Here is a 12583-nt window from a genome sequence, read left to right on the forward strand (position 1 = left end):
TAAGTAAGCAAGACATTTAACATGCATTAGAACCAGTGTTATTAAAAATACGCTTCAAGGTGCAAAAAGCGCGCCTCGCCTCAAGGCGAGAGGCTTTTTGCCTTGAGGCGCATGTGTAAAGCGCACAACCCTAGAGGCGTGCTCCTCATAGGCCTTGAGGCGCACGCCTTGAGGCGAGGCGCGCCTCAGGCTGAGGCGTACACGCCTCAAAGCCTTTGGTCAAATGAGGGTCAAAACCCTCATTCGACCAAAAATTAGGGATAACCCCCCGACCCTTTATGTGTTGAATCAACAATTTTCGAACCCCTCTTTCTGTTTTTTTCTCACAGCAATCTCTCCCTCTTGACTCTCACAGTTGCTGCATTCTCTCTGTCTCTCTCGTGGTGGAGCCGAAACAGGCACGCCTCTCTCGTGGTGGAGCCGAAACAGGTACGTCTCCCTCTAGGCTTTCAGTCGGTTCTCCAGGCAGATGATGGCGTAACGGGCGAGCCCGTTGGCATTCTCGTGGATGGAGAGCTCAGAGGGCTCGTTGGGTCCGATCTTCAGGACAACCCTCCACTTGGCAAAGCGAGCGCCAGCGTTGTAGTATTCTGCGCACCGCTTGCCAAGGCCATCGAGCCTCTGGGTGGTGGTCTCGCCGTTGGTGCCGACGAGCTCGAAGGTGCCCTTGTCGACCTTGATGACCGGGAGGACTCCGCCCTCCTTAAGCACCAAGACGAAGGGCTTCCCGGAGGCGGTCTTCTGATAGAGGGTCTCCTCGAAGAGGATGACTCTGCTCAGGTACTGGAGGGTGCCAGGGGTGCAGAAGAGGAGCTCACGGAGGGCGTGTTTGAATCACAGGAGCCGCTTGAGAGGGGACTGATGGGGAAAAGCCCTGTTCCTCCTCGGTCCACTGCCATCCCTAAAAGTATTTTAATTATTTTACTAATGGAGATTGGGAATGGGGGATCGAGGTGGGGCGGGATGAGGAAAAGCGTAAGTGAAGTCCATTCCCGCACGGGTTTTGATGTTAACCTCCATCCCTTTGGTCCAAAGGGGGCGATGCATAGACCCATTTTTCCCTAGTCCACTGCCATCCCTAATTGGATGGTTCGCAATAAAAAATAATTTTCAGTAGTTTTTGATATTGTGAACTAGATAGAATCAATGCACATTGATTACAAACTTAACTGATTATATATATATATATATATTAAATTGATTTTTTAGTAGTCAAGGAATGGAAACATCGAACTTGCGTGTCCAACTTTTCAAAATAAAAAGCATTCGAGTAGTTTGAGTCTCTAAAAGTGCAATTTCCTTTTATCTTAGGGAGACCTCTTTCTTTGACCATCAGGGCACTTGAGAGGAAAAAAAATAAAAAATAAAAAATCAAGGGAAAAAAAGGAAGAAAAGACAAAACATGAGCAATGTATTTTCATGCAAATCGGTTCTTCTCATCCCTTTCGTCATCCCTGTCATCAAAGTGGAAATAACAATGACTGCGCACAATCATTAGGATCGCTTGCGCACGATGGATTGAATCACAGTGCCAATATACTGGCTTGTAGTCCTCGGTTTGACTATCATCTAATGGAAAAACTCAAATCTATCAGAGCGAAGAGATAATTTGATCGATTACTCGATAGATAAAAAAACAAACACAAATGACAAAAGAGAAAATCGACAAATAATAAGCAAATACTATCATGGTTTGATGTTAGGTGTATGATATACTGTAATGGTTTGATGTTAGGTTTTATATGTTAATCTCATATTTTTTAGAATAATCTCATATATTTTAATTTTTGTTAGTTAATCTCATATATTTTCCTGTTATGTAATCAATTTTTTAGTTACTTTTATATGTTAATCTCATATATTTTAACTTTTATAGATTAATCTCATATATTTTAACTTTTGTAGGCTAATCTCATATATTTTTTAGTTATGTAATCAGTTTTTTAGTTACTTTTATATGTTAATCTTGTTATTTCATCAATAAAGCATTTCTTTATTTATTTGTATTTTTAGATATTTTTTTTATAATTTTTTAAAAGTTTTCAAAATTTTTTTTTAAGGCTTACGCTTTACGCCTCACCTCGATTTTTTGTGGAGCGCTTCGCTACGCCTCAACGCTTTTCACAACACTGATTAGAACTTAAACATCATGCATCCACCATATAATAATTAAGGGAACAGGTAAAATGCGCATGATCTAATGCGTAGCAGGAATATGCATAACTTATGTGCAATGCATGAATAATGTATTATCTTTCCTTAGAGTTTTCCTTTCTATATGCATGCCTATTAAATGCATACAATTTAAGTTCCTCTTTTTAATTACTGTTGTCCGCGGATACACCAAACGAGTAAAATCCTCGAGGTCAAGTTAGGTTCTCAGGATAGCTTAACACACAATTTGTATTTTATTACTGGGTTCCAAACTTAGCCCTCGACCGATATTAGGAAACAACACTATACATCGGAACATTAGAAAATATCTAATGTCGGAGACACCAAGGACATCAACATCCACAAGTGTCACTTTTCTTGGTATACCAAAACAACAGTTATGTCTACACACCACCCTCAAGCAAAGTGACGGATTTTCCTTAAAGTCCTGGTTAGGAGAAGAACCTCAATATCGGGTTCAGGGGCATACATTAGTGCACATGGAGTCTTTTTTTTTTTATCCTCGTGGTCCCCCAAAACCGAATCCTTAAGATTCTCATTCTTCCGATGGAAGATATCAGAACGTATATTACATTGTTCTTATTTATTATCTTTTTATTAAAAACCACTTATCAAGTTTTGTAATTCGGCATGCAAAAGCTCACATCTACCCTTGCAAGAACCATCACGGGATTTCCGCCCGTGGAAACACATAGAACAGTGCAACATAGTGCAATCAAAATAAAATATGATTTTTGCGATGCATTTAAAATAAATAAAGAATGAACAAACCATAAATCGAGGCCCACCTGACCCACGATGATTCATTTCGATCATCGATGCACCATATGCAAAAATCATAACACAGGCAATATCCGAAATGATGTCAACATACCTCTAAATGCACATTCATATATCTACCAATTTAACCAATTAACAATATCCATGAAATATAACATTCATATATGCAAATTTAACCTTATACTACCTTCATGTGCATGTGCTCGGTATTCATGTGCATGTACCTTTATGTGACCAATTCACAAACATGCTTCTATCCATGAATCATCTTAAGTTGGACAAGTGAGCATTCATGCATTTATGTACATGCAAAACACACATAAATCTTATCTATGCCCATGCACTTGAAGCAAACTTTATAATAGAATAATGCTTAAGCATGTCACATCAAACATATAAACAATTCCAATCTTAACATGTAGTGAAATCAAAGTGCATGTATATAACACATTCTTGAAATTTATCATGCATAGAGATTAAAATTCCAGATTTCACTAATCACATAACCAGGCACTGTTTACATAAGCTGAAAAATATCACATCATTAACAGAGTATGATTCCAATAAGGGATGATTTTCTTAATTGGACTAAAGCGAGGGGCTGCGTTCTGTCAATGTGTGTTGCCTCATGTAGCTTCACAGACATATGGTATTCAATCTCAGATTATACTCAGGAAAGAAGGTTTCTCGTCCAGATAATTAATTTCAGTTATTAATCTTACAACAAAAAATATTTTCTGTCGATGGATCTCCTATACATAGTCACTTGGTCATTGAACCTAACACAGATATGTCCATGATAATATGTAAAGTTTTACACCGATTTCCATTTAGACTATTTTAGAAAATGCAATAAGCAACACAAGGTTTTATCCATGGGGCCTGACACAAACAGAATTCTACTACCTATACCCAGCCCATAGTTTTCGTCTTTATATACAGAGAGTTTTCTAATATGAGCCCACAAATCCAAAATTTTCATTTACAGAAAAATCACCACTTTTGAAACACACAGAGGTTGATTTTAGTTATGAAACATACTAAAAAAAAGAATGACCAATGTAACACTCGGGTCAAGGATGTCAATGTATTTATCAATGCCAAATAAGAATATCAAGATATTGAACCTATTTTTTTTTTCTTTTGATACAGCCATATGCGAAAAGATCCATGTAGCTTAGGGACAAAACACCACCTACACGTCCTTACATGGATTTTTATCCAAGTTATTGCATGGCGATCAAACCGGGCTTTGATTTCTCACCTATATTCAATAGAAAAAGCCATACCTTAGAACTGACGCTTCGGAGGGGAAGCCCAGGGATGCCTCCGACGAGGAACGATTCAAACAGGGGTCATCGAGGTGTCTGCCGAACACAGGGAGGAGAAGGTGAGGTGATTGGTGTGCTCGGGGTCGTCGATCGAGCTACCAGAGCGAAAGGAGGAGGCACGACGACTGAGACAAGGGATGAATCCCTGTCTGCCGCGAAGGAGGGATCGGGGTAAAACCCATACCAGAACAATAGTTGCATCCATGTGGCAGAGGGGTTCGATCCTGATCCTCTAGCATGATGCGGGCCCTTGCTTACCACATGGGATACCACTCGGTGGCACAGAGAGGGGGAAGAAGACAGAGATGGAGAGAGAGAGGTAGGGCTTACCTGCAAGGTCGTCGGCGGTGTTGATCGGAACAAGAGGGAGGAGGCGATGACGGGCTCTCCTGAGCGGCGTCGGCGATGCAGCAGAGAGGGGGACGAGAGAGCACCGTCGAGAGGGAGATGAGGTAAGAGGCGCAGGTGCCCTCTCTCCCCTCCGCACGACCTCTTAAAAGGCTTGGGGGAGACAGAGATCGGGGAACCCCAATGGGGTTTCCTTTTCCAGTGAGGAAGGAGAGGAGGGAAACGGGGCAGCTATAGGGGGGGAGAAAAGAAAAAGGCGAGGGTTTAAAACCCTCGCGATAACTGCTTATAACCCTAATGGGTTACAGGTCCGAGACTGAGATCCAGATGCGGTTTGGATTCTGGATCCGCGACATCTTTGCGAAATGGATCCGCAGGTCGGATCCAAATGGATCCAACTGCGGATCCTTGCACAGTTTCATTTATTTTATAGTAATTTTTTTTTCTTATATATATATATAGTTCTATTGTGGATCTTGGATCCGAAACACAGATCCCAGGCCCAAATTTAGAAAAATACCCATTATTTTCAGATAAATTGAATGTATAAAATCGAGGTTATTACATTTATGTTGTTAAATGGTTGCATATATGATTCAGTTTTGAGATTGATAGATTATAATGTTTGTTATTTGTCATGCTTTGATTTGTCAATGATAACATAAATTTTATATTTTGGTTAATTAGAAAAAATATAATTATATTTAGATTTTTCTTCTTATACAAATCCCTATTTGCTTCCTTTTCATTTTCCCTTCGATTCCCTTTTTGCTTTCAGTTTGATTCTCATGCCACTTTCAATACAATTCCCAATTTGCTTGAAATTCGTTTCGCGTTTCTTGCTTCCTAAATTTTTAGGAGTGCCTTACTTCCTGCTTCTGTCGCTTCCGCTTCTTAGACTGAAAATCTTGATTAAAACACAAGAAAGATTACAATATTGTGCCTCATGATAATAAGGGGTTACAATATAATGATTATAAAATTACCTTTGTACACGTCTCATGAAAGTGAATAAAGAATACAACTATTCTGAGAGGCCCCTTTATGTTGTGATAATACGAGTGCAACTCACATTGCCAAGAATCTTAAGTTTATGAGAGAATGAAGCATATTGAGATTGATTGTCACTTTACAAGGGGTGCTTATTAAGATGGAACCATCTCTCTTATGCATGTGGGGTCTAAAGAGAAAATTGCTTGTGTTCACAAAAAGTCGTTCCCCATCACACTTTAGAACATTTCTCTCTAAACTTTGAATGATTCCCTTATCATCATCTCAAGTTGGAGGGGGAGTGTTGAGATGTAATCTATGTCACCTGGGTACGGGTGCGGGTACAGAGGGTATGACATGGAAATTCCAAAAAATGTGGGTATGGGGACACGGCTATATATATATATATTAAATGTTACATAAATACAAAATAAACTGAATATAATCTAAATGTATATGCTATATCTAAAATATAAAGTTATAAACTGAAAATATAATTATAAATTATAAATTAAATACAAACTTGTATGTACGGAGGATAAAATGGTGTGTCCAAGTGTCGACGCGTCTCAACACGGGTACTGAGGTCAAAATGGAGTGTCCGGGCACCATAGGATGTAATATGTGTTTATAGGGGTATTTGTTTTGCTACCCCTTTGTATTTGTATATATCATTATTTATAAGGGTTTGATAAAATTTTGAAGGGTATAATTGAGAATTTGCGAAATTTGATGGGATCTAACCTTGTTTCTTAACCATTACAAATACTTAGTGCATTTTCTAATTTTTCTGAAATATTGGTTCATTTTTAAATTATTGTACAGACTTATCTGGAATCTACACCACCAAAATTGGAAGCTTCACTTCATTGATCACATGAGCACAGAATTATCTGGATGATTTTTTATCAAAATACTTGATGTGCACAATTAAACCTTTTGATTATGGACTTGTCCTCTTTTTATTTTTATTTTCCCTGTATAGTCAGTGCTCTCCCAACTTTCACGAGTCCTCCCTCTGTGTAAGTTGAGCAACCCGTGTATTCAATAAAACCTTTTGATTATGGACGTGTCCTCTTTTTTGTTTGTTTTTTTCCTGTATAGTCTTGGGACACAGGTTTGTTCTGATTGCTCAGCAGTGCTCTCCCAACTTTCACGAGTCCTCCCTCTGTGCAAGTTGAGCAACCCGCTTTGTTTATTCAGAGTGTGGTCCAGTGCTTGACTGAACACAGACACATGACGTGGTCATTATTTGTGCAGTATGATGAGGACCCTATTAATTTTTTGACAAATGATCCATGAATTTAATTTTTTCTGATATTTGTTCAATCAGGTTCTGTACTTTTGTTTAGTGCCATGATTGTTGAATCCATTTCTGTGCCTAACCTTGTCAAGGACTTGGATTAAACTACTTTCTGTAATATTTGCAGATTGTATTTGATGAGTTGATGGAAAGACTGAAGGAGAAAGATGAGAAAGAAGCCCGGAAGCGGCAAAAATTAGCTGATGACTTCACTGATCTATTGCATTCTGTTAAGGTAAAGCAACTAAAAAAGTGGCTGCAAATGTGTAACTAACCTAGAGGGTGTGTAGTGGTCAACCTATGGATATCTTTAGGCAATACACTAGATATCTGCTGCTTGTGGTTTAATACATAGCTTGGTTGTTTTCTCTTCAAAAGGAAATAACAGCATCATCTAAATGGGAGGACTGTAAGTCGCTGTTGGAAGATAGCCAACAGTTCAGGTATTATAATTGTAAATATGAAAATTTCAGTTATGTTTCTCTTTTTTGTATCAATTTTGGGATTTTCTTATGAGCAGGGCCATTAGTGATGATAGTTTCAGAAGGGAGATTTTTGAGGAATATGTAGCTCATTTGTTAGAAAAGGCTAAAGAGAAAGAGCGGAAACGAGAAGAAGAAAAGGTATCATTCTTTACTGTTCAACTATTCTTCCTCTTCTTGGTGGAGACCAAACACAAGATAAGACTGCTTAATGTGACTGAGGCCAATGGTCTTGTGTCGATCTGGTGGATTTTTGATTGGCAGAAAATGAAGCATGATTTGGGGAAAATTTTAGATCAAAACTTGCAACTGATTTTATCTTAGTTGACCTGACCTAAAGTTAATTATTTTCTGATTCTAGAAGTCTGTGTTGATTGGGTCTTGAGTTGTATCATTGACTACCCCACTGAGTTGGCTGCCTGTTTTGAAATACTATGCTAAGATGTTTTGTTAGTTATTTGCCTAAGTCAAATGAAGAAAGCGTTTGCCTAGTGGACACTGGCTGCACATTTGAATATAGAATTCCTATGTAAAGAATTTGCGTGTGTGCATAGAATATCTCATCTTTTTGTTATTTGCATTCTATAAATTGTATATGCAGGTAAAGAAGAAAGAGAAGGAAGAGAAAGAGAAGGAGAAAGAGAAGAGGAAGGAGAAGGATAGAAAAGAAAAAGAGAGAGAACGTGAAAAGGAGAAGGTAAAAGAACGACCTAGAAGAGATGAGATTGAAGGTGAAAGTGGTGATATGACTAACTACAGTCAAAGAGAGGATAGGAAGAAGGAGAAGGACAGAAGACACCGAAAGCGACACCAAAGTGCAACTGATGATGTGACTTCTGATAAGGAGGAAAATGAGGAATCCAGAAAATCCAGGAGGCATTCTGGTGATCGGAAGAAGTCATCAAGAAAGGTGCATACACTTCCTGATTGCTATTATTATGAACTCGTATGCTTCATTTGTCATGCTGATTGTTGCATTTTAGCAGCATGTGTATGAAACAGACTCGGATAGTGAGAGCAGGCACAAGAGGCATAAGCGAGATCGAGATGGATCACGTAGGAATGGTGCCTATGAAGAGCTTGAGGATGGGGAACTTGGAGAAGATGGTGAAATTAATTGACCCCTATTCTTGAGAGAGCTACCTTTTGTTAATATGCACTGTTCATGTTCAGAACTCATGCTATGATGCTTTTCTTCTTCGCTAATTGTGATAAATTTCAAGCATTTGATGCAATCTTTGGTTAACTTGGTAGCGTTATCATCTGATATAATGTCACAATTGATCATTGCCCCATGAACTAACAAGATGTTCTGGGTCATGTATGACTTGTTTTTTGTAATTATGATAAAATCACGAAAGTTGAATTCGTTATAGGTGTATCGCAGCCTCAGGTTTTAGAAGCACATTAGGTGGGGATAACCCTGAGTTCATAATTGATGAATAATTTGATAGAGACTGTGTACGATAACTTTGTACTCAAACCGACCTACATTTGGACGACTCTGTTTGATGTTTGTCTTGTTTTGATCAGCTCTAATGTCTCAAATTATAGGGATTTTGAAAATCCTAATATTTTGTGAGATTTTTGAATTAATCTTTTATGGTTTTTCATAGTGTTTAATATTTAACAATTTTCCATGTATTATTATTTTTCTTGATTATTTTAATTGTGTATGTGCCAAGATTTTCCACATGTTCTCAATAAAAACAAAAAAGCCTACAACTTATCAAACAGGATTTTCTCAATCAGTCGGAAATCTTGCTGCGGGCATTTGTTCCATGTCTTTCTTATGAAAGGAGCTCTTTCATACGAATTGGAGTGTCTTTCTTAGAAAGGGGAAACAAACATGTCCATGAGAAATATGGACACGTTTCTCATTGGCTACAACTTATCAAACAAGATTTTCTCATTGGCTGAGAAAACCTCAGGATTTGTGATTATGTTTGGAGCCCTGGATTTGCCTCATTCAGCTGTCATGTTTGGATAATAGGCTAGTGATGTGATTGAGCCTTGTTTCAGTTCCTGCAGATGACGACTGGATGGAGTTGAGCTCTTTTTTCTGGAAAGGTATTTATGTCATAGATGCTATATACAGCCAGTCCTCGGAAATCCTGCTGCGGGCATTTGTTCCATGTCTTGTGAAAGGGGCTCTCTTTCTTACGAAATAGAGCATCTTTCTTTGAAAGGCGAAACAAACATGCCCATGAGAAATATGGACATGTTTCTCATTCGTTACAACTTATCAAACAGGATTTTCATTGGTTAAGAAAGCTTCGGGATTTGTGATTATGTTTGGCGCGATTTGCCCCAATCAGCTGTTAAGCTTGGATAATAGGCTAGGATGTGGTCGGTCCTCGTTTCAGTTCCTGCAGATGACTGGACGGAGTTGAGTTTTTTTTTCTTCTGGAAAGGTATTTATGTCATCTAGATGCTATATACAGTCAGTCCTAGGAAATCCTGTGGCCGGCATTTGTTTCATGTCTTTCTTATGAAAGGGGCTCTCTTTCATACGAAATAGAGCATCTTTCTTAGATAGGGGAAACAAACATGTCCATGAGAAATATGTGTTGGGACCACAATAAATGCAAAGAGCAGCTTTCCTGTCAAAATGGGTTCATACCAACCTCATGGGGAAGCACTTTCCCTTCAAAGTGGCCTGTTTGAGGGAAAGACGCTTCCTTTTTGATGAAACTGTAACAGCCCCTTAAGATATTCTGTAGGTGTAAGTGAGCTGAAGCAATTTTCATGAGAGATAAAGGAAAAATAGTCCTATTTTCATGAAAAGCTCTTTTCAGCTGCAAGGATCCGTGATGGAGAAAGGAATCCAGTATTGACCAACGCGGGAGTGTATAAGAAATAACAAGTCATGCTCTTATATGGCTCTTGATGAACTATTGGAATTTCCTAGAAGGTTGACTAGTAATTCAACCTGTTGTATAGTGTTGTTGACTGTTGTGGCAGCCAGTTTGTTGTAAACTTTGCATGGTATCGACTGGAAAAAGCTTCTTCAGGTGGCATGGGGTGTGGTAATGGTGTTTGGCCCATGAGATGATGTTGGGAAGTTGATTTTTGATAGTTGATCTGGGTGATGGTATCAGATATGTTCAAATAGATGGCATACTCCAAGTAGGATTCGTCTTTAACTGGCAGCCTGGCCCTATCTCACCGGTGCCTAGATGCACTTGTGAGCAGAGGCGCCTCTCTCTCACACACACACCGGCTGCATCAACTAGGTGTACGTTAGGAGAAACCTAAATGTATAGTGTTAAGTACCTAATAACTAAAAAGGATAATAGCATTGTCGCTAACAAGTTAAGGCATCAAGCTAATAGCAAAAAGAAAAAAAAAGTTATCCTTCAATTCTACCTAGTTTCACCAGTGGTTCTTCTAAATCATTCCTTCCTCCTGTAGCTCAGGTCTTGCATAGTCGTTCCCCCTTTCTTCAAGTTCAGTTGTCCATTTAAGCTTCAAACTGCCTCCTATTAGCGATGTCATTCATTGCGCCAAGCTTTAGTTAGCAATTTTTTTATTGATGCAAGGCAGAAGAAAAAAGGCTCTTGGAGGAAACTGTAGCCCCAAGTGATTCTTAGGTTTCATACTTTCTTTTCTTCTTCTCCTTCTCATCTTCTTGATCTTCTTCTTTACTTGTTTCATTTCTGCACATTTACAGAATTACAGCAAGAAAATCTTGCTGCAGTAAAAAGGTGTCACAGCCCTTGGATCACCTATTTTCGGCGATCTAAGGCATTCTTCCGGCCATTTTTGCTTCGTTCCGGTGAGTATAATCTGTCTTTATCGATCTCCTATGGAATATAAATGATCTGGGAGCGATTCAGCTCGATCGGATGACGATCTGCTGTAAATTACAGCAAATCTGTATTTCCTGCCATCAAGTAGCGTTTTTACTGTTCCGGAGAGGATTCCGGCCATCTCCGGCGGATTTCAGTCGATCTATCTACCTGTTGGCGATCTAGACGACGAGACCTTTCCATCTGTGGTCTCTGATCGCCGATTGGGATACTTCACGTGTGTCAATCGAACTCAAGCCTCAGGTATGGTTGTAGAATTCTGATTTTCCGGACCGTTTTGGAGACATTTTTCGGAGTCTTCCAGTGGCCTCCGGCGAATTCTTAGGAATCAGAAGAACGCCTGCCGTTCTGACATTCCAGAACACCCAGGCTCTTCATGGGACATCTTTTCTTTTCTCCGTAATCCCGACGCCAAGTGGCCCATTTGATCACAACATTCTAACTGTTACAGCTGCACTGTAGCGCCTGTAACAGCTGCGTTGAGCTTCGTTCTTCATTTCCGGCCAAACGACACATCTCTCGTGTGCGTTCTCTTTGATATCTCGGCACACGTTACCCATTGGTTCTTTTGGTCGCCGGAGCGCTGGCAGATTCTCTTTCTGATGGGCACTAGAGAGGAAAACGTGTTTTATTGAATTTCACGGTTGGGACTCAGGGAAGACAAGCTTACCGAACTTGATGCCATATCAACCAACGATTAGTATATCACACCAGGATCACAACTTACAAGAGTTTGTATTTGCTCATGATACCATGTAAAGATTCAAACCACATGATTTTGACAAAGCACACCTAGTGTCACAGACCTATTTCCTTCAATGGGCCAACGCGGCACGACGATCCTTCCTTACCGCCGCAAGCCTACTTACCAGCTCGCTTGCCAGTCGCGGAAGCTTGTAAGCAGAGTGCAAGAGAGAATAGAGGGAGAAGAATTGCAATCACAAGAAGCAATCACAACGAGGGTAAACAAAAGAAAGCTCAACGCATTTAATTCATTCATAATATTGCCCGAGGGCTATTACAGTTCAAGCATACGGGTTGTCCCTTCGGAGTATTGATTCACCTGAATCGGGCAGCTTACATCAGACTCAACAAAAACAAAACAGACTCTAAGCACAACTTTACAATATAAGTCACAAGAGAACATGCTCTCCCCTTCAAATCATGTGTCATCCTCGACGCCATCTGTTCCATGGTAAGACCTGACTTCGGCCAGGTAGCAGTTGTTCATTAAGAATGCAGGCTCCCACGTTGGTTTCGTTGTTTCCACCCATTGTACCAAATGTTTTTTCACTTCGCCCAAGTAGTTGACCTTGTGGCGAAGGATCTTACTGAGGCGCTTCTCGGCCCGTTGTGCTGTCG

General features: G+C 39.7%; 1 protein-coding gene across 5 annotated transcripts in view; it reads left to right on the forward strand.

Moving 5' to 3' along the window:
- Positions 1 to 8780, forward strand: part of LOC149823127 (pre-mRNA-processing protein 40A-like) — a 49764-nt gene extending 40984 nt beyond the window's left edge. For 3 of the 5 annotated variants that reach the window (XM_090018652.1, XM_090018649.1, XM_090018650.1), the window contains 5 exons: positions 7055 to 7162; positions 7306 to 7370; positions 7448 to 7550; positions 8011 to 8319; positions 8393 to 8780. In XM_090018652.1, the coding sequence (XP_089874778.1) occupies positions 7055 to 7162; positions 7306 to 7370; positions 7448 to 7550; positions 8011 to 8319; positions 8393 to 8530 (723 nt within the window). In that variant the 3' untranslated portion in view covers positions 8531 to 8780. The remainder of the gene's footprint in view (positions 1 to 7054; positions 7163 to 7305; positions 7371 to 7447; positions 7551 to 8010; positions 8320 to 8392) is intronic. The other 2 variants (XM_090018653.1, XM_090018651.1) reach the window with 1 other exon arrangement.
- The last annotated feature ends 3803 nt before the right edge of the window (positions 8781 to 12583 follow it).

The sequence above is a fragment of the Nuphar pumila genome, chromosome 10 (assembly GCF_984573655.1).
Source record: "Nuphar pumila chromosome 10, dmNupPumi1.hap1.1, whole genome shotgun sequence".
Lineage (NCBI taxonomy): Eukaryota > Viridiplantae > Streptophyta > Magnoliopsida > Nymphaeales > Nymphaeaceae > Nuphar > Nuphar pumila.